This window comes from Oxyura jamaicensis, chromosome 1, assembly GCF_011077185.1.
Source record: "Oxyura jamaicensis isolate SHBP4307 breed ruddy duck chromosome 1, BPBGC_Ojam_1.0, whole genome shotgun sequence".
NCBI lineage: Eukaryota > Metazoa > Chordata > Aves > Anseriformes > Anatidae > Oxyura > Oxyura jamaicensis.
In genome coordinates this window covers 3,193,488-3,214,775 of record NC_048893.1, presented here as the reverse complement: position 1 = coordinate 3,214,775, position 21,288 = coordinate 3,193,488, and the positions used below count along the sequence as shown (strand labels likewise).

Here is a 21,288-nt window from a genome sequence, read left to right as displayed (position 1 = left end):
GGCCAAATCACAAAAGCCCGCCCCGAGCTCCAGGAAACTTTGCAGGAGGGATGAAACCGAGCCCCGTGTTTTGCTCCGGGCGCTTCACAAAGACCTAATTCATCGTTTCTTTTCACCACCCTGGAAAGCTATCAGGGATTTCAATGCATATTCATCACTCATTATCGACATCTACCCAGGTAAGTCAAGGTCAGGGATGACTTGTGAAAGGCTGGAGCTGTATATTTAGAAGCGGCTCATCTCGTGCCTTACAGCAGCTGAGAGCCAGCGTGGGTGTGCTCCCGTGCTTCGCTGGAGTGGGTGGAAGGAGAAAAAAAAATAAATAAAAATGGAAATTTGCATCTATAAAAGGTTAAATAAAATAGCTGCCTCCCCACTCCGGGCGTTTTTACTGTCTCCACGTAGGCAGCATTCCCACACGCCTTCCCCTGCCGAAAACCCACGCCACATCTTCCACGTGAGCCCCAGGCTCCTCTTTTCCACCTTTTTCCCCATTGCATTCTGCAGACAGCTGCATCTCCTGTCCATACATTGTGTGCAGGCTGCGGGAAACCTACATAACCCCTGGGACGTGCATCCCAGGTTTCGCATGCCCACAGCCGCTGCCTCCTCTCCTCCAGCATCCCCCAGCCCGGCCCCCTCCGTGCACCGCCTCGACTTCCCAGCCCCTACGTGAGGGACGTGCAGCTCGGCAGAAATTGAATGGATCGCCGTCAAAAGGCCAGATGAAGGCATCACTCGGAGCTGCGACGACGAGGAGGAGGAGGACAATCGGGCTAATTATTTCCCGCACCGAGGAGCCCGATGATGATGCTGCTGTCCCGGGGACCGTGCCGGCCTCGAGGGAAGTCGGGGCTCGCCATTGTGCCTCCACGCCGGCCTCCCGGCCCCACGCCTTTGTGCCCGTGCTCTTTGTTGCTGCCGAGGAATTAGTATCGCCTATGGGAAGCCACGGGTTTCAAAACTGAGAAAATGCCAGTCCGGCTCTTCCCATGGATTGCAGCGAATGATGCCGAGTGTGGCTCATTCCCACCCCAATAAACTATAATTGTATTATTATGATTCTATTCATATATTTAAATATGTTACTTTTCTCCTCTGCAAGAGGGAGCTCTCCCCTGTCAGAAACCACGTGAATAAATCAGGGGAAAAAAAGACAGCGAGGCACCACGTGCTCAGGGGATTTCTTTCAAAGGTGTCAGTCCTTGAGAAAAAAAAGAAACCCAAAGCGCTCGGACTCAGCTGCAACGCATTACACCGGTCCCACCCCAGCCCAGCCATTTCTGCCTCACGGCCAGCCAGATGTTCAGCCTGTTGCTGCTGAAAGCCATTTCCTCGGTGCCTTCCCCTGCACATGTGCCCAGACACAAGGCATCCCTCGTGCGCCCCGGCTGAGCGCAAGGCTCAGCATCCCTCGTGGCACGCCAGGACCCACGGCCGTGGGGCAGCAACCGTGATTCATCGGGGAAATTAACAGCATCATTCATTTGATCCCGAATGAATTTTTTCCCTTAGAAGTGGGTAAACTTTCTGGCCAAGAGAAACACAACTTAAAAAAAAAAAAAAAAGGCAGCTGCCTGCTCGAGAAAAAGCAGCGGGAGGACTGATTCACCCACTTCCATCCCTCTCCAGGCTGCAAAACGCCACCTCCATCCTCGCTCTCCGCAGCCTCTGCGGGTTCCTGCGATGTTTATTTGGGAGCCGGGGTGGCTGGGGAGCTCCGTGGGGTGGCACAGCTGCTGGCTGAGTTAAAAGAGCCAGCTCCCCGATCAGCCGTGATTCACACCGCGTTTGATAGTAGCGCCGGGGCGACCCGAGCGTTGGCTCGTATTTATTTTTTTAAGCGTGGGGGTTGGTTTTGCACACCCCCACGCTTTCTTTTCTGCAGGACACTGAGCAGGCAATTTGTTTGCCCTCCCCTCCACCTGCCTCCTATCTCCCGCAGGGGCTGGGGAGGTGCAGACAGCTAGCAATTATTTCGGTTTATTAAATCCTCGATCTTACCCCCCCAGTAAAATAAAATCAAGTCAAACATCACGGCAAGGCGCTGGATGCCCTGAAAAAGTCTCAGCTGAGCTAGCCTAGGAGCAACCTGCCCTATTCCCCGTTAATCCTATAAGTATTATGGGGTGGAAAGCGAGGGGGAGGGAATGTCAGGACACGCGTAGGGCCGGATCCAGGCAGGCTGCACCTTCCTAGGCTGGAAGCATGCACAGGGATGCTACGGGGGGGGCACACTCAGGCTGCACAGATAATATGGAAAAATAGGGTGTGTGGGGGGGGTCCACCTTGGTGGGGGTCTACCCTCGGAGGGGGCATCACAAAAGGGTGCACGGGAGGAGGGAAGCGGGGGGGGGGGGGGGGGGGGGCGCAACCCACCCCCGCCGCCCTCCTACCGGGGGGATGCTGCACCACCCCCCGGTCCCCCCCACCTTATCCCGTCTTTCGTACTCACAGCGGCGGGGCAGCGCCGGCCGGTTGTCATTGGGGAGCCAAATCTTCTGGATGCGGCTTTGCGTCAGCTCCATGGGCATTTTTAAAGCCAAGGTCTTTTGGCGCTCCGCGTCCACCTTGGGGCGTTCGCAAAACGGGGGTGGAAGGAGGGGAGAAAAAAAAAAAAAAAAAAAAAAAGAGGCGAAAAGGGGAGGCGGGGGGCGAAAAATATAAAAGGAGACGATGAAATAAAGCTTGCCGCTTGGTGAGGGTTTATACGGGGAAGGAGGGACGGGGCACAAAGCGGGGAGGTGGGCAAGTCCCGCCGCTAATTTTAATTTAAAGAAAAAAAATGCAAAAAAAAAAAAAAGAAATAAACAATATAAATATTGGGATTTATTTTTTCCTCTTTCTCCTTTTTAAAAATAAAAAGGAAAGCTGAAGGCGAGGGCTGAAAAAAGAAGCGGCCGCGCTGCTGCCGCCGCTGTTCCCACGCTCGGCTCGCACTGGAGCCGGCGGCGGCGGCTGCTCCTATTTGGGGCCGGGAGGGCGGGCGGGGGGGGCCGCGGGTCCCCGCCCTCCGGGGCGGGGTCCGGGGGGCCCGGGGGGGCGGGAGCCGAGGAGGAGGGCGGAGGAGCCGGGGAGGGGGCGCGGCGCGGCGCTGCCGCCTGCTGCCGGCCCCCCCGCACTGCAGCGGGACAAAGGCTTTGTTCGGAGGATGGGGGGGGGGGGGGGTTAAATGGGAGGGTGTTAAATAAGGGGGTTGGGGGCGCGGTGGGGCCCCAGGGGGGGGGGGGGGGGGGGGGAGGTGAGGGGGAGAGGGGGGGAGGGGGGTGGGATAGGGAAAGGGGGTATGGGAAGGAAAAATATGGAGATGAAAGGAAGGGAGGAGAAAAGAACAAAGGAGAAAAGGGAAAAAAGAAAAGGAGAAAAGAAAAGAAAGGAGAAAAGAGAAAGGAGAAAGGAAGAAAAAGGAGAAAAGAAGAGAGGAAAGAGAGAAAAGAAAAGAGAGAAAAGGAAGAAAGGAGATAAAAGAAAAAGGAGGAAAAAAAAAGAGGAAAAAGGAGAGAAAAAGAAGGGAGAAAAATGAGAGAATAATAAAAAAAGGAAATAAGAAGAAGAATAAAAGAGAAAAAAATAGGAAAAAGAAAAAAGCGAAAATAAGATAAAAAGAAAATGAAACAAAATAAAAAATGGAAAAAAGTCTAAAAATAATTCTAAAACCAAAGCAATTCTATAACCAAACTCATTCTAAAACCACAATTGTATTTAAAAATAGAAGAAATCCTTTCTAAACCCAAGGGCTCCCCCGAGCAGAATCCCCCCCCCAGCCACCTCTTTCCGCACCCCCTTCCCCTCCCCGGCCCGCGGCGGGTGGGAGGCGGAGGCCGGGGGCTGCGGAGGCTCCGCACGTCGCTCACGTCGCACAGGCAGGGCTGGGGCCCGGCCTCCTTCACCCCCCCACCTCCGCCGGGGGGTGTCTGGGCTCCGCTCCGCCTCCGCCCCGCTCCGCGGCCGCGCAAAAAGGCTGGGGCGGAGGCTCCGGGGGAGGCTCGCAGCCTCCCCCCACCTCCCAGCCTCCGCCCCGGGTCAGGGATGGAGGAGCGGAGGCTGCGGAGCATCTACGTAATATATATAATATATGTTATATATAATGGATATAGGTATATTTTATTAGGGCACGGATTGGGTGTTTTTATCCCAAACGTAGCCGCACTTCAGGATTTTTAACCCATTAGCCAGATTCCCGCAGGTGACCTCGCAACCTTCGATTCAGCGGTGAAAAGCACTAATTCCAACCCAAGCGTGGCAAGGGCAATAAATAAAGGTGTGGGGAAAATCCGGCTTCCCCCTCAAAAAAATAAAATAAAATAAAATGTAAAATTAAAGCAATGTTTTGGGGATGCTCACACCCTGAGGATGTGGTGCGCCCAGGCAGCAGCAGGATGCTGGGTGGCCGGTGGGGAAAGTGCAATATTTTACGGCTGGGAAGTGCTCCGCTGGGTTTATTCTAGCTTGATTTGCTAAATAAAGCACATTTTGCACGGAAATTAAAATGCTGGCAAGTTAGCAACTCGGCTACACACTGAATAGCCTCCAGTATTATTTTAGGGCATCTTCCTCTAGAAAAACAGGCATGTGTTTTTATGACAAAGAATATCTTTTTGGCTGTCTCCTTACATGGAGCCGAGATGGATGGAGTAAAAAAAAAAAAAAAAAGTGCACAATCCCTCCGTCTGCTACGCAGGAAAAATATATTCATAGACAAAAAAAATGGTAGTGTGTGGGAGCTGGAAAGGATGCAGAGATTTGGGATGTGGAAAGGAAGAGGGTGAGAGCATCAGCTGGCGAGGGGGGAGTGAATCAGCGAGACAGAGCCGTGTCCCCCGAAGACAATGCATCCTCAGGGGATGCAAAATACATCCTCGGGGAGGGCAGAAGATTATTTTGATAGATTTTGGCTATTTTATTTTCCCCATTTCTCCAAAAATCCATTTCAGCAATGGGTTTTATGCCACTCTGGATGGAGGCAGGTTGATCGGATGCTGTTGCTGCTGCTGCTAAATCCATCTTTTCCCACCAAGGGCAAGAAAAATTTGGTGCCCAGCTAAAATGTGACTCAGAAGAGGGAAGAAAATTCACGTGCTGATGCAGGACAAGGATTTGGAGCATTCCCCTTCCTCCTGCAGCTCTGTGCTCCTCTCCTTGGCTTTCCCAGAAGCTTCAGCCGCTTCCAAAATCACCAACCCGAGAGCATCAAAAAGAGCAGGAAAGCGAACCTCCGCCTGAATTAAAATCACAGTCGCTTCAAATTAGATCCACCTAGTAACTCTTGGCTAAAAACGCCTAAATAACTGGAGCGGAAAGCTAGACCATACTTAAACTCCTAAATAAGTGGCCTGGTTTTCAGAGGCATGAACACCCAGCTGCTCTAAGCGAGGTCAGCTGGAAGGAGCATCGTTGCTATTTATAAGGCGCTCTTAGTTGTGAGGGTGGTTGCAGCACAAGGTGCATTGGAAGGCAAAAAAAAAATGTAAAGCCAGGGCTTTGAATCTGCAGATCAAATCACTTCGAGTGGGAATCCAGCGGGAATGGGGGAAAAATCCCAAATCTGTGAGAGCAGAGTCCATCTCTTACAGGGTTTGTAGCCTGGGGGCTTCTCTGAAACACCAAAATCCAAAGCCCTCCTTTCCCTTATTTTGTGTCCCTGCTGTTGAAACACCAAAATGACCTAGCAGCTCATCCCAAATTGTGGAAAAAGGCTCTGGATGGGGACCAAAATCCAAACCCTGGGCTCAAGTCCCCATCCCCTGGGGAAGAACCTGCCTGGGTACCAACCCAGGGGATGGCAGCCAGCCCCGGCACTGTTCCCACGCCATCAAAATGCAGGGAACGGCAGCCCCAACTCTGACTAAGCCGTGATTCATCACCTTTTTTTCTTTCTTTTTCCTTTTTTCTCCTTTAAAGGAAGCTTGTAAGGAAAGCACGAGTCCCATTCATGCCTACGTTCACTGCAGCATGGGCCATCGTGGCGTCAAAGATGACAGGGTGCAGTTTGCGGGGAATCCGAGCACCTCTTCGCATGGATAAATTTGGAGGTGGTGGCTCAGGGCTTGCATCACCACGAAGATACAGCTATAGGTGAGCTCGGTTAACGGCAGGGCAACAATTTCCAGCGCAGCCTCAGTTTACCAGGCTGTGACATGGGCACAGTCCTCCCTTCGGAGGCAGGTTGCAAAATTTAAGCCAGCAGCTGCACAACTTCTTGCTAGCGGGCTGAAGGCACCGTTTTGCAACAGAGCGAATTACTCATCTGGGAGAGAGGAGGGGTATTTATAAACAAATTTGAAAAAAAACTCTTTTCGCTTCCGAAAAGGAATCAGGGGCACCATGGGGAAGCCAAGAAAGCTGCCTGCAGCACACTGGGGGAGGCAGGGGCTTTCGGAAGGGTCAGGAAGGAACCAAGTGGTCGCGTCCTCCTCTTGACTGCTAGACAGGGAAATGTTGTTGCTGCTGGGGGAGCTTTTGGGGGGAGCCCTGGAGGAGTTTGCAAAGCTTCTGGGCCTTTTGCTCGTGGCCCTTTGTGCCTGCACATTTAAATTGCTCTGATTGCAATGAAAACGGGTTCCCTGTCCTGAACGTGGCAGGAAGAGCCCCATTCAGTCTCTGATCCCCCTTCACTTCTGCCACTGGGAGGGCAGGATCGGGGCAGAGCAGGGAACATCTTGTGCCACAAGCCCTCCTCTCTTTACCCAAACACCCAAGAAATCGACCCGTTCCCCCAGCTGGGGACAGGCTGTCCCGTTTGTACGCTATTGCACTCTGCAACTGGACCTGACGCGCTAACGAAACGGCTTCCTTCCCCCGCCGTAAGCAACTCGGCTTGGGGCGAGCAGCCGAGCACCGAAATACCCCACGGAGCAGGCACTCGGGGCCACCCAGCATCTGCCAGTCAGTGCAGGCAGCACCTGTCTTAAAATAGCTGCAAGCGGAGAAGGGGAAAAAAATCAAGTGGGTTGATAGCAAAAGGGGGAAATCCCCGGGGAGGAACAAGGCGTTGCTCAACCCCACTCCATCGGCCCCAGTCTAACGCCGTGCCGGGAGCTGAGCTCGCCTTTTCTTGGCAGCCAAGAGGCAGGAAAAGCCATGAGGGATCTGCACAAACACACGTGGAGGCTTTCAGCAACGCTCGAGCAACAAGTGCCAAAATCAGCTCGCGTGCACGTGAGCCGGCTTGTAGCAATAGTGCTAGCCAGGCAGGGGAAAAAAAAAAAAAAAAATCACTGTCTACCAGCAAAATGAGGCTCCCTTTAGTTTTCTCTAAATGCCTTCTTGGCCATATTCACCCCTCGGACCTGGTCGCTCTTGCTCAGCCCCTCTGCTCTGAGCACCCCTGCGTGCTGTCGCCGTCGCACTCGGTGCTACACAGAAAGTATTTGGGGGGCAGTAAATTCTGCCCGAAGTCAACCCTCTTTCCTGCTATGCCGTCAGCCTTGCTAAAAGCAATTTTTGTTATATTTCTTTTCATTCAAGAGCCCTTCAAGCAGAAGGATGAGGGTTCAAGCCTAGTTAGCACCTGATTTACTGCAAGGAGCTTTGCAAAGGGAGGACGGCAGTGCTGTGGTTTAGATATTTGCACTGATAACGAGGCAAGAGACACCCAAAAAGTGGGTGAATATTGTGCTGTTAGGAAAGAAAACATATACTGGAAGGGCAAAGGTGCAGGTGATGAGAAGGCAGCATGGACAAAAGTGATTGTGGCTTAAAGGAGGTACTTTTGCGTATAACTGAGTGAGTTAAAGGCAGACAGTAAAGGAAACGGGAGAGCTGCAAATGAATTGTCTGCCCATGAGGAATACATGGAAGAAGGAAAGATGAGAGCCTGGATTTAAAGTGCATTCCCCAAGCTAGGAGCAGAATCGCCAAGGATCCTTCTGTCATCTGTGCTGAGGTCTTGGAGAGGGCTGCATGTCCCTGGGAAGTCTCTCTAAGGCCCGAGGGCTTAGGTGGGTGTCCAGGAGCCAGGAGTGATGACCCCAAAGGAGTCTCCCAGCTCGATGTTACTATTTAAAATCCCACTGAAGGGGTTTCATCTCCAATTTGTGGACCAGTCTTGTCTAAACCAGAAAATCTGATGCAGCTGCATCTCTTCTTCCAAGTTACCCCAAAACTCTGTCCCACAGGAAGCACCAGGATGAGGTCCCTGTGGCCTGTCCATGAGATGCATCTCATGGGACACTAACCGAGGAGATAAAATTCATGTTCTGAATCCCCCCTGTAATTTTCAAGGAAGAAAAATAAGTTGGAAATAACATTCTGAACCTGCAATGTTCATTGGGGCAGGAACATTTCTCAACATCAGCAGAAAGCCTGCTCAGAAACGGGTCCAAGCAGCTTGAGCAACGTCCTGTGCAAGTTCCCGACCTCACAAGACAAGTGCAAAACACATCTCCCCCCCGTAAGCTGCTAAATTAGACAGACAACCGGCTCCCTAGGCTGCAGAGACAAACACGGGGCTTTAAAATTGTAATTGTAATTACAAGGCAAAGAGCCGGGGATATTCCAGTCTCAGGAACCTGATACTGTTTTCCCTTGAAATGAAATCCGGCTGAAAAATTTCAGGCTTGGTCCCAACAGAGAGGGTCAAAGGGTGCGGAGCTGTCAGGGAGCCAAAAATCCAGATTTTGACGCTGCCGGTGACTCCATGACACCAATATTCACCTTCTTGTGCCTCCTCCTGATGGGTCCTTTCACTTATATCAAACAAACACTTCACAGCTTGCCCTGTGCTTTTATACGGGGTGTGAAATCCCCTGCTGGAGCCCTGGGATTGAATCAGGGTGTGATGCCACGAGATGCTGAACTCAACCAGAGGTTACCCAGCTCCTGATCAAGACACCACAACCACAAGGCACTGACCCAGCCCCAAATCCTGCTGGGTGGAAAGAAAAGGGTGCTTAAAGGGCTTCTGTGTCCCAGATGGGGCTGTGCCAGCTCAGATTGCCCCTGTCCTGCTGCCGGCATAACCCATAAGGTGCCACAGTGCTTTCTGCAGATACATCAGCAGAAATAGGGCCACCTGCTCATGCCTGATCCAGACCCAACCTGTGCTGCAAAGCCACGCAGCAGGTCCAAGATTTGCCCTGCTCTGAGCACAGATTGCTACAGGGGTCATTTAAATGGCCTATATTTTGGGGTGGCTTGTAGGAGGTTGGGTTAATTAGGAGCTTAATTCCCCAGCCCCATGGTGCATGTGGGATGCAGCCCTCCATTGGAAACACCCAAGGGACCAGCCTATTTAAGGTGCAAGGTGGTCACCCTCCGGAAATCGCAGCCTCTCATTATCCCCAGGACTCTGGCTGTTGAATTATTGCCCAACGCCTCATTTGCACCTGCCTTTCATTAAGGGCCGGGATTGTTATCTCATCATCATCGCAGCTTATTAAATCAAACAATGGCGAAGGCTGAGGCCTCTCATTCGGGGGCTGACTCACCTTGTGATGTAACAGGGACAGCCTCAGCAGTGCCATGGTGACCGGCAGGCTCCCCAGGAGCACTGATGTCACCAAGCTCAGCCGCTGGGGAAGCAGGGGAATCTCCTCGAAGAAGCCAAAAGCACCAACACGAAGCTCTCGGCCACGGCACTGTGAAAGTTTCAGGTTAGCCTGAGGGCTACCAGGGTTAGGGAGGAAGCAAACCTTGTGGTTTGTGCTTGTAGGCAGCAAAATGCGGCGGATTAATCACAGCCTGGGAAAAAGGATGTTTTATTTATCTCTGCCATCATCCCCTGCTAATATCAGTGTAGGTCCTGGTATGGGTTTTTTCTGTTAGGGGTGATAAAACACCATCCTACAGGGCAGCATCCTGGGAGGATCTGCTCTTGGGAGCATCCACAAGAAGGCTGTGAGTAGTATTTGGAAGGATTTATGTTGCTTTGGGTGTCTGCAAGGAGCTGGTCCCTTCAGACCATCTGCAGAGAGAAAAGGGCACTCCCGGAATGATTCACCTGCCCTGCCACAGCCACTGAAACAAGGTTAAGTTGGTCCTGGAGGTGTCTGTGGCCTGTGAGTGTGGTGGGAGGGCTCAGTGCATGGTCTACAGCCAAGCCACCCGATGCAAATCCTGGTGGGCTCCAGAACAAGCTGATCCAAAATGCAATTCCTTGTTCCTCAAGACTCAACCCTTGCTCCTCAAGGCACAACCCCACGCTGGGAGCTAGGACGAAGCTTTGATGAGGAGCTGCATTTCAAAACTGCGTACGTGCTGAGGATCTTTCCACACCCTTGTGAGCACATGTGCCGTATCGACAACCCGCTCGTCCCTGCTTCCTTGCAGGGCTGGGACCACGCAGGCAACAGCAGGTGATGGTTGCCCAACAGCATCCCACACCTCGATCCCAGATGGGAAGAACCACGGTTGGGACCAGCACCACTCATCGGTTCCCTGTTCCCTCCCCAAGGGCTCACCTCTCCATCCAGCTGATGGAAACCACAAGCCACCAAGAAGTGAGGTCTTAGTGTCCCAGGCTGTTGTCACATGCTTTTAAACCTGAGACCTGCAGGGACTTTTGGGATGTCTCTGAAAAACAACCAAGCGTGTATGGCCAATAGGGTGAAATTCAGAATAGGAAGGTCCACAACTACACTGCAAGATGTCCAAGGACCAGCCAACTGAAAGGCCATCATGAGATGGCAAGGATTTCTGAGTTCTCTGAGCCAGGAATCAAAATGACCAAGAGATGAAAGACATCTTGATAAAAGATGAGGATCTGCTCTTGACGGACATCTCAAGGAGCTCTGTCTTCAGCTGTGGGAGCCAGGCTGAGTTTCTGTATCTCTTGCTGGAGCTCTCCACATCCCCAGGTAACCTTTCAGATCTCCTAACAACTCTCCTAACCAATTCCTGGAGCTGAATAGCTGGAAGCAGAGCACACAGGTTGCTGGAATGCAGAGGTTAAAAAAAACAGATTTTCTTATCAGGCTTTTCTCAAACATTGTTCTGCATGTAGGGCAAATATTTCCATTTATCCAATTCCTACCAGAAGTTTTCGATTTGTGTATTTTGTTTAATCATTTCCATGCCATGGAGACCTAGCTGGAAAAAAAGGAAAGTTTAAAATAGTCCAAAAATATCTACAGAATTTCGTTTCTTCTTTCACTGATATTTTCCAATCAGACATGAAAAATATTAACGGGAAATTTCTCTGAGATATTGGGTCAAATTGAAATATGGGGAGCTTGCTGCCAACATATTTTCTCAAATGTATTTGCATTTTCCAAGCCACAATGACAAGCAGTTAACAGCTTCTTGGAGAGAGGGAGGGGAAAAAAATGAAAGAAAAAGGGAAAGAAGGAGGAAAAGGAAAGATGAAAACTCAGCTGAATGTTTAGATTTCTGCCCTGGACTTTAGCCAATAGCAGCCAACTGGCATTTGGGGACATGGTGGTTTGGTAGGGAACAGGAGGGCCACCACCATGCTCCATAACATTGGGAATGACCCAGATTTCTCCCCAGCCAGCTGCTGTCACTTGAGCTGAGAACCAGAGCCATGAGATCTGGGACGCACAGATGGGCACACACGTTTCCCATCCTATTGACCATGAGCTGTCCCCACTGAGTGTGATGGAGAAGGGGGGAAAACCACTCGTACTGTGCCTGCTTCGCTATTTCTGGCACCAGCGCTCACAGGGGAATCGGAGCACAAACTCCTTGCTCGAAGGGGGCGGCGATTTCTCCTTCCTACTCCTCAAAGCCCAAACAAACAGCTGTGGGGGGATGTGGGCTCATCCCACGTGTTCCTCTGCACCGTGTCCTCGTGCTCAGCGCCGTGCCGGGGGGGCTCAGCACGTCCCTGCTTGCAGCGTCCTGGTGCTGACGCCCTGGCAGTGACGGCGAGGTCGGGGCGAGGGTTTTGCATTTCCCTGCCCGGCTGTTTACCCTGGGCTCAGGCTGCATCCAAACAACTGCTACAGCACGTCCTGAGTCACTACGGGCTCTGGCAGACAGGCGGGTTTGCCTGCCAGGTTCCCAGTACAGAAAGCGAGCTGGGCTCAGGATGAAGGCACGACCTGCCTTTGTTTCGTGCCATGCGTTTATCGCCTAGGTTTGGGTGGTTTGGGGCACCTGAGTGATGGGCACATTGTTCCTGCTGCTGGGCAAAGCATTGTGAGGATGTGGTTTGAGAGGTTCCGGGGTCAGACAGGCTCTGGGGTCACCCAACCCATGCACTGAGCCAACAGGAGCCCCAGTCTGCACCCCTGTGGGTGCTGGCACTCACGGAGGTGTGCATGGAGCCCAGAGCATCTCCCAGACCTGCCAGCTCTGTAGGAGCAAGGTCTTCCTGCAGCCCCAGCTGCTGGGCATCCCACCAGTGTGGGCCTGGGGTGAAGGCAAGGGTCATGGTACCTGCACTCCGCCTCACCTGCAGCCCATGCTGTGAGCAGGGATGTGCTGTGGGTCCCCTCCCCATCTCTCCTTAAACAGATTCCGAAGGTGGCGAGCCCCGAAAACCCACCCCACACGACCCACCGAGCCCAGATGAGCACGGCTCCCTCGGGCTGCGGGACACGTGCAGGATCACACACGATCGCCTCCATCCCTGCTGCCTTCTGATGCTACTTAAAAATCTGGTCATTTTGCATTCAGACAGAGTCAAGTCATCGATGAAACGGGGTGACTAAGCCCTGGAGCTGGCACACATCAGCCACATCCCTCGCTGCTTTGTCTTGTCTCATTCGTAGCCGGGCCGTTAGCCACCACGACCACGTTAGCCGACTCAACCCCGGGCTGCAAGCACAGCCCGGTAGCACAGCCAGAGCCCAAACCAGAAAAGGTAACCATAGATTCTCCAAAATTTGGCTCTCAGACTGTAAATCCGTCTCTAGAAAAGCCCCCTTTCCACCCACGTGTCCTCCACCAAGTTACGCAAATCGCTGCCATTGCAACAACAATTTGTTGGGCATTCTCTGATGGTTTGTCAAATTGCTCTCGGATTCATGGTGTTTGAATTAGGTTAGTTTCTGAGCAGCTCGGCTGCACCCAAAAATTAAATAAATAAAAAAGATAAAAGAGGGGAAGAGAGATTGAGGAAGAGGAAACCCAGCAGCAACCAGAGGTAATTTCATGTTTAAGAGGACCAAAGGGTTTGCAGACCGTGCTCCCCCATGCACGTGTTGTTCCCAGCTGCTGAGGTAGAAACCCACTGCCTGCCTTTGACAAAGAAACAAGAAAACATATCACTGCTGACAGGTGCCTCTTCTGTCTCGACTCATCCTGCTCAGGGCACGGTTCAAAACACAGTGATCTTGGTAGCAAAGCTGCTTCGGAGTCCCTCATCCCGCCCTGGTGCCCTGTCCTCAGCTGTCAGCTGGACCTGGTTCTCCAGCTGGGAAATGGGCCCAGACTGGAGAAAATAGAACAGCTTATTTTTTATTTATTATTTTTGCATAGGTAGCATTGTTTCACAGCATGGGTCCATCCCCGGAGCAGTGGTGTTGGCACAAAGCTGGGCAGCATCCCGTGGTGCTGGGGTGAAGGAGCTTCCTCAGGCTGCCAAAGCCCGAATCCCAGCCCCAGCCACATCCCTCCGCTCCTCTTAGAAATCCCTCATTAATCACAAGGGTTTCTAAGAAAATCATTGAGCGGGATTAAAACCAAGACAAAAACTCCAATCTATGCCCTGGGCATGTTACAGTCTCCTATTGGCATCAAGGCTGGATGCTTGCCCAGGTCACACCCTGGGGTGAAGGGACCAGTTTCCTCCAAAATTATATCCCTGGCTACGATGCATTTATTCTCCACTCATGCAGGATAAACTGGCAGTGCCCATCAGTATTTTTAGGGGCAGAATAACTCAGTTTCCCTGAAATCAGCACTGTGGCTCTGCGGAGGGTGTTTAGTCCCTGCCTTGAAGCCCACGAGCAAGGCACCAGAAGTGCAGGAGCACCCAGAGCACCCCAGGGACTGAAATTTGTGCACAGGGGCTTAAAAATAGATGTGGGTACAGGAGGCAGGCTGCCCGATTTTACCCTGGAGCCACTTGTGATAAATCCCAGCGAGTTTACCAAATCCTGCTGTTTACCAAGCTGAGCCGTTCCGGAGCTTTCCTAGAAATCTCGGCGGAGGAGACCCAGGCAGCAGCTCCTGCTGCTCGTGTCCCTGCTGGTGGCTGGGGAAGTGGAGGCAGCAAGGACGTCCTCCCCGTGCACGCGTGAGCGGGGCGTGCACAGCTCATGCATGCTCCTCAGGCTTGCATGTGCTCGGAAGCCCCACGGCCCCACCATCCGCCACGTGCCTGCCAGAAAAGGAGCCGTAAACAAGTTTACCCTGCTACCCTGCAAAAGGGCTCTCCCCGGGTCAGCTCGGGCAAGCGAGCTGCCAAGAGGAGTGCTCGGGGAGGGAAATAAATCATCTCGTCTGGAAGGGGTTTTGTGTTGCAGCTGGTTTAACTCCAGCCCTGCCGCGTCCCTGCCCAAATACCTGCTGCCGGTCCTACCAGGCAAGCCGAAACCAGGGCTGAGGCTGCTCGGGAACACAGCAGCACCTCCTTTTTTTTTTTTTTTCTCCTAGAAAATTTAATGTTTCCCACTCCCCAGCCCCAAAGCAGCATCGTTTCTACCCGGGTTGTTTCACAGGGAGATATTTGTACACCCCAGCCTGCCCAGCCTGACCTCAGATAATCTGTTCCCAGAACAAATACAACTTTCCCCAGTTTCCAACCCAAAACACTCAAGGTGGGGCTTTAACACCCTGCTCCTCTACACGAGCTGATGCTCAAGCCGCGTGTCACACTACCCTGAGCAGCGATGCACACCGGGATGTCCCTGCCCTGGGACAGGGGACACGGCGCCGCGTGCTCCAGCAGGGACAGGTTTGATGCAGAGAGCACTGGAGCTGCAGATAAGGGGTTTGGATCCCTGCCTTGCTGCTGTCAGAAAGGAATCGGCAGCAGGACTGCAAGCACCCTGCAGAATTGCTTGTGTGGCCCCAAATCACAAGGGATGCTCTGGGCTCCAGCTGGGATTTAATTTTCACATGTGGCAGGGAGGAGATGGCACCCAGAGGGATGCTCTGCCCGGGACGGGATGCAGCCAGACCCAGGGAGGACAACGTGACCCACAAGTCCCAGGGCAGAGCCACCAGCAGGTGCCTGGGGGTTGTCTCACCAAATCCCTTGTGAAGTCCCCGGGCACTGGAAGGTTGGGGACAGCCCATTTGGGTACAGTAGCAGTGTCATGGCCACACGCAGCCAGGTACAGTGCGTCGGACTCGCCGTCCCGTGGTATCAAATCACCGCCTTTGCTAGAAATAGCACAGGCTCTGCTCAGGTCCTGAAGGGCTCCAAAGAGCCACAGCCACCAGCACAGCGCTGTGCCCTCTCCTGACTCAGTTTCCCCTGCCACAAGTGATAAATCTGGTAACCCTCAGACTGGGAGTAAAGGATCTGGGGAGAGGGGCTGAGAAACTCAGCAGCCAAACAGGAACCAACAGGATGACGCCCTTGGGGCAAAAAATAAATAAATAAAAGTCCCCGATCATTGCTTTTTCAGCCTTTCTGCTGTGAAAACGTGTCTGTGTTTCAAAAACTGCTGGGTGCCCTGCGGAGACCGAAGGCAGCACCCGTGTGCGTGCGTGCACGCACGCGGCAGGCGAAGGGCGATCACGCCTTGCCGGCTGCTGGTTTTGAAATCCTCCCACGTCCCTCGGCGAAAAGCCCGCGGTCATCTGATTTTAGGCGAACACCTCCAAAGCTCACCTTCCCCAAGCATGATGGCTCCTGCCATGAGCGAGGATGCGGGGACGACGCTCCGAGGCGGCTGTCATCGCAGCAGGGAGGCGAGGCGAAGGGAGGCAGGGTTGTTTTACGGCGAGATGAATTTCTCCCTAGTTGAGGGTGTGTTGGGAAGGGGTGAGGCGTGCCCAGGTGGGCTTTTTTGACATGAGGTGGTCACTGAGCACAGTGCTCAGCTGGTGGCATGTGTAAAAGGCAGTTGGGTTGCACCAATGCCTGTTCATTGTGTAAATGTGGCATAGGAGAGTCCAAGACCAAGAGGAAGGAATTTTGAGGGTTCCTCCAGCAGCCCAAGCTGCCTGCTGGGTGTCTGGCCCTGGGAAGGCAGGTTGGAGGCACGTCTGCCTGCTCCCAGCTTAGGAGATGCTATCAGGAGTCGCATCTTTACGTGGTTTCAATTCCCAGACTCAGGAAGTCTGCGAGGCTCTGTTAACCCGCTTAACCCACCGTCTGGTTTCCGTGGGGTCCCAAAATCCCCACGGGGCATCACAGCTCCCCCAAAACAGCTCCAAGCCTCCTGCCCCCATTTAAAGCTGGGCGGTGGGTCCAGCTCCAGCACAACCCCTGGACACGGTGACTCCTTAAACCCATTAAAAGCTCTTAATGAATGCTAGGAAAGCTAAAGAAAGTGTAATGTCACAAAGACAGTAGCGAGGTCATGCTCATGGAGAGCTTTCCTGGAACTGAGGAGAGCAGGAAGGTGCACGGATGGATGGGATGGGGGCACAGACACCTGTGAGTTTGGGTCTTTTGCTCGTGTTTTTGCCCCCAAAGCCAGCCAGGCGAAAGGAGCTCAAATTAAAACAAGAGCCACAAGGAAATCACCCCAGCAAGAAGCACAGTCCGGGGGGAAAGCGGGACACGAGGGAGGTTCCAGTCTTCCAGGAAAGGTGATGGCTGAAAACAAGGCGACAGTTTAATGAAAGCACGAGCCGGTGAGTCAGGGAAGCCGGAGACAGCTCCACTGCACATTTCCTGCCTGCCCTTTGAGCAGATGGCTGCGAGCAGACGCCCACACGGGCACGGACACCAGGACGGACCCAAGGGGGGGGCCGGGACACTCAGACCCCCCCAGCAGCTCCCTCTTGCTTCTCCTGAGCTGCGTCACCCGGAGGAGCAATTCACTGATGCTCGTAAATCCCCCTTTGAGCCGAAATGCCGAGGAGTGCCAGGAAAGCAGAAAGGAGAGGAGCAAGAGCTGACGTGAGCAGCAAAGCCAGCAGTGTGCGGAGGCATTCCCAGCAAGCCAGAAAGCGGAGAAAGGGGAAAGACAATACCCGCTTAAGGACCAGGAACCTGCAGAAAGGCACACCTCCACCCTGAGCTGGAATCACCCTGGAAAGGTCTGCAGCAGGGTGTGTTACCACCTGAACACACACACGGGTTGTGATTTAAGGGAAGGGTGCAATAAAGGGATGCGGAGCAAAAATAGCACCAGGATGTGGCACTGGCCTGCCCCTTCCCTTCGTACTTGTGTGCCAAAAGCACCTCTGCTCACTCAAAGAGCCACTCAAAGAGCTTCGGTGACCTCAACGAGCAGAAACAGGGCCAGAAGACATCCGTGTCCGGAGGGGACACTGCAAACCAGGGCTCCAGCACATGTTTGGAGGTGCTGTGGGACATCCAGCCCGCCTGTAGTGGGGTCAGTAGGTGCAGCACGCCATGGGGTCTCTGCCCTACGAGTGGCCCCAGGGCTGAATTTGGGGTTGCTGTCACAGTCTCCAAGATCTCCGGACAGCTCGGCTGATGGGGAGTGGATCGGTCTGGGAGGTCGGTGTGATGCAGGGAGGAAGGACCCAGGTCAGGGCTCTGGTTGGATCCATCTCAGCCGCGTGCTGCCAGCTTGAAGCCAAGCGCCTGGCTCTCCTTGTGGGCACTGGAGACGCAGAGGTCCCTTTAGGACTGTTGACCCCATCCACCATCACTGCCCTTCCTCTGGTTTTGTTGCCTCGTGGGGGGATCTGGATGCCTGGCTTATGATGAAGACCTTACTCCAGGGGGTAAGCAAGGCGAGACCTATCTGTCTATCCACCCCACCCACCAGGCTGCTCTCAGCCCAGGGAAGAGATGTTTAATCCAACTCATGTGCACAGCAATCACGGGGCACAACCTCCCTTCCTGCTGCCAGCTCAGCAGATGAAGGACAGAGCTCAGGTTTCGGCCACAGACCCCTCAGAAGCTCCCAGACCCCCCTTTGTGCATTTTCCAGCATCCCTCCTTCCTCTCCTGTCCCCACGAGCCGTGGCTGCTCCTCCAGACGCTGCACAGGACCCCGACGCCGTGTGGTGACAAAGCACAGCCACTCCATGCGTGCCACAGGGCACACTCCCCAGGGGATTTCCCCAAAACACACCCAGCAGCCCTGTCTGGAGATGGGGCATCCTCCAGCCTGGGTCAGCAGGTCCATCACGCCTATAGCTCTGCTAATCTCCACCTTGCTATCAGCTCTTCCTGCTCACCCTGCACAGACAGCGTGCTCAGCACCACCAGTAACATGCCTTGCATGTTACTGACCAGCAGTAACATGCCCTGAGGACCAGCAATCCCAGCAGGTCTCCTCGTCCGACAGCTAAAAGCCAACCCCAGCCTTTAGATACGGCCAGACCCTTACTCGTGATATCAACCATTATTTATTTCAGCTGAGAAACGCCTCCCATCCCTCCTGCCCCTTCTACCTGCCCAGTTGCTGTGGCCATGCCCATGGGAGCCCGTTGCCACCAGCACCCTGTGCTCGACCTCTGCTCGCTGCCTTTCAGCCTCATCTCCTGCTCCTTCCCAGCACCACAAGAAACTCATTTATTTGTCCTTTGACAGATGACAAACGCCCTGTTCTCTGCCAAGATCCTGTCTGCTTATCACCTGCACATGCTCCCACTCTTCCCCACATCAGTAATTAACTTGTGCTTTTTGGGCCAGGGGCAGGGTGTTTTAGCTGGGAGCTCCCATGGCTGGGGTTTGCCAGCACCCAAGAAGGGGACGTTCTCCAGCACGTTGTAGCTGTTGTCCTTCTAGTTGTCCTCGAGCATCCCTGCCAGAAACACTTTCCTCGTTACCTGAAGCTGCCAAAAGAGCCTTGAGGTTGGCTGAACGGCGGGCTGCTGCGGGCAGGAACCGCAGACCCTGGGGCGATGCCACTGCCTGCAGTGCAAGGAGGCAGAGCAGAGCCAGGACGCCCAGAATTCAACACAGATTTGTCAGGGAGACCCAGGAAAGAGAGGCAAAGCCGCAAGCAGAGGGAAGGCAGCAGGGCTAGGGGGGAGTTTGCATTTTAGGCTCCCAAAAGGAATTGCTCAGCCCCCTGGCCAAGCTGGCTGGAGTCCCCATTTCCCCCTGCGTGGAGCGGGCTCTCATCCAAACTCCCATAGGTTAAAATGGTCTCAGCAAGCCGTGCAGCCTCCATCTGCAAGAAGAGGTCCTTGGGAGGCTCTTCAGCACGAGCTCATCTTGGCTCAAGGAGATGGACCAACCCCATCCACACACTGGCCTCTGAGCTGTGCTGGACCTGCCCGAGGTCCTCGTGGAGGAGCTGCAAGCTGCGGGCAGCTGCTCTGGCGTTTCAAGGTTGACCTCTAGAGGAGGTTTGTAGAGGAGCGATGGCTGGGACAGCGGCCACGAGGTAGGTGCAGGACGGAATCGCTCACAGCAGGGTGACAAGGACTTGCAGTGCCCCCAGTACCAGTACCTACCCAGTACCGTGCCGTGATAAATTGGTCCTCCCCAGTTCAGGACCATGAGGAAATAAAGCCTCATTTCTGCAGCCCCACCACGTGTCCCCAAGGGCTGGAGACCTGTGTGGGGTTTCAGCTATTGGGAACAAGGCTGAGGACACGGCAGGGCTGGGTGAGGACACGGCAGGGCTGGGTGAGCTGCCCTTCAACACAGGAAGCTCCCCCTCGCTCTCCATGCTTTTAAAGCCTGACGCGCTCTGGTTTCCTCTTACTGCCCACCACCCACTCTCTCTCTTCCTCTCTAAACGAAACCTAAAATTAAATCGGGACCTGAAGCCTGCTGTGCTGTCAGGATGCGAGGGTGTGAACCACATCATTTTTCACTGAGCCTTAAATGTGACATAAATCTCCCCGCCAGGGACCACAGGCACAGCGAACACGGCTGTGGGCAAACCGCCGCACACCCAAACCATCCTCCCCACAAGAGGGAGAAGGGAGAAAAACCCAGCCCAGATGCCTCTTCCAAAGCCCCATTTCCTCCCCTGATGCCCTTGCATGCCCCACCAACCTCAGTATCCCTGTGGTGGTACCCTCTGCCCCAGCACGGCACCAGCTGCACAACGGCTTGGAGACATCTGCTCCAGCAAAGCAGCTGGGTGAGAGGCTGAGCAGCATCTTCTCCCCATGTCCTTGCATGTCTCGACCTCCCCCTACCCTTGTGCCTCCTGGAGATGACTTCTCTCCCCCGAGTTTCTCCTCCCCGTCAAGCTCCTGGGACAAAGAGCCACCCTGAGCATCCCCGCCACGCCACCACCTCGATGCCCCGGTGGGACACGCCGTGGTGATGATGATGAGGTGACGTGAAGGCCTCCGTTTTGCAGCGGCCCCAGGGAGGATGGGAAGCTCATCCACCCACACGTGGGGCTGCAAATGTGGCCACCAGGGCTTTGGGGACCCAAGGCTGGGTCCTCCTTGCCCCACGCTGCCAAGCTCTTGAAGGGCAAGACTGCCCCCCACTTGCTGGGATGGGGTTTCATGGAAAAAAAAGAGGTGATGTGGGCACTGGGGAGCAGCATGGTGTGACAGGGGGCTGCCCAGGTGGGGTAACCATCCTGAAAGCCTTTCTTCTCCCAGTTTCCCACTGGCACAGCTCCTCGGGCTGAGCGTCTCCCAAGGACCCACACAATGCGTTCAAGTTGCCGTTCTCAGCCTGCATCCCCCAAAACACAGCACGGAAACCTTCCTCCTTCCCTCTCCTCCCTTCCACCACCCGGAGCTGACTTATTCCCCTATAGCAATGACAAAGAAAAACCCTACACCCACGGGGACACAGCCTGCCTGTCTCCCACCCCATCACAGCATCCCTGTGCCCCAACACGACACAAAAACATGGAGATGCAACAAAACCCGGCGCCCCCTTTTCTCACCGCTGCAAGGAGGCCCCAGGGACACCCCAGTGCCCTCCCTGCTCCCCCTCCTCTCCCCCGAGCCGGGGAGAGCACCCTTGGGTGCTGCCACCCCTCGCCCCCCCCAACACCCAGCCCCTACCTTTGCGGAACGGCATGGGCAGGAGGAGGCAGGGCTGCGCTGGGGCGCGATGTCCGGCTCCGTTTCTTGTTTTCTTGCCCTCCTTCCTCTGCTTTCTCCTTCTTCAGGAGGAAACGGACATATTTGGGCAGAAAGCGGCGTCACTGGGGGGCAGGCGCTGCGGAAAGGAGGAAGTTCGTGGGGTTTTGCAGCTTTAACCCTTGGCACCCCGGAGACTGCAGGGCTGGGAGGGAAGATTTCTCTTCTCTTCTCTTCTCTTCTCTTCTCTTCTCTTCTCTTCTCTTCTCTTCTCTTCTCTTCTCTTCTCTTCTCTTCTCTTCTCTTCTCTTCTCTTCTCTTCTCTTCTCT

At 54.0% G+C, this 21,288-nt stretch overlaps 1 protein-coding gene and 1 long non-coding RNA gene across 7 annotated transcripts in view; one reads left to right on the top strand and one right to left on the bottom strand.

Moving 5' to 3' along the window:
- Positions 1-21,083, bottom strand: part of PFKFB3 (6-phosphofructo-2-kinase/fructose-2,6-biphosphatase 3) — a 38,897-nt gene extending 17,814 nt beyond the window's left edge. For 4 of the 6 annotated variants that reach the window (XR_004753094.1, XM_035334046.1, XM_035334056.1 and 1 more), the window contains exon 1: positions 2,456-2,703. Coding sequence is in view for 5 of the 6 variants with exons in the window: in XM_035334046.1 (XP_035189937.1) it covers positions 2,456-2,534 (79 nt within the window). In the remaining variant the exon portion in view is untranslated. Of the gene's footprint in view, positions 1-2,455; positions 2,704-20,940 lie in introns of those variants that run through there. The other 2 variants (XM_035334067.1, XM_035334060.1) reach the window with 2 other exon arrangements.
- Positions 10,659-12,025, top strand: LOC118171205. Its single transcript, XR_004753104.1, has 2 exons — positions 10,659-10,796; positions 11,453-12,025. It is a non-coding gene; the product is annotated as an uncharacterized LOC118171205 (long non-coding RNA).
- Positions 21,084-21,288: the final 205 nt, after the last annotated feature.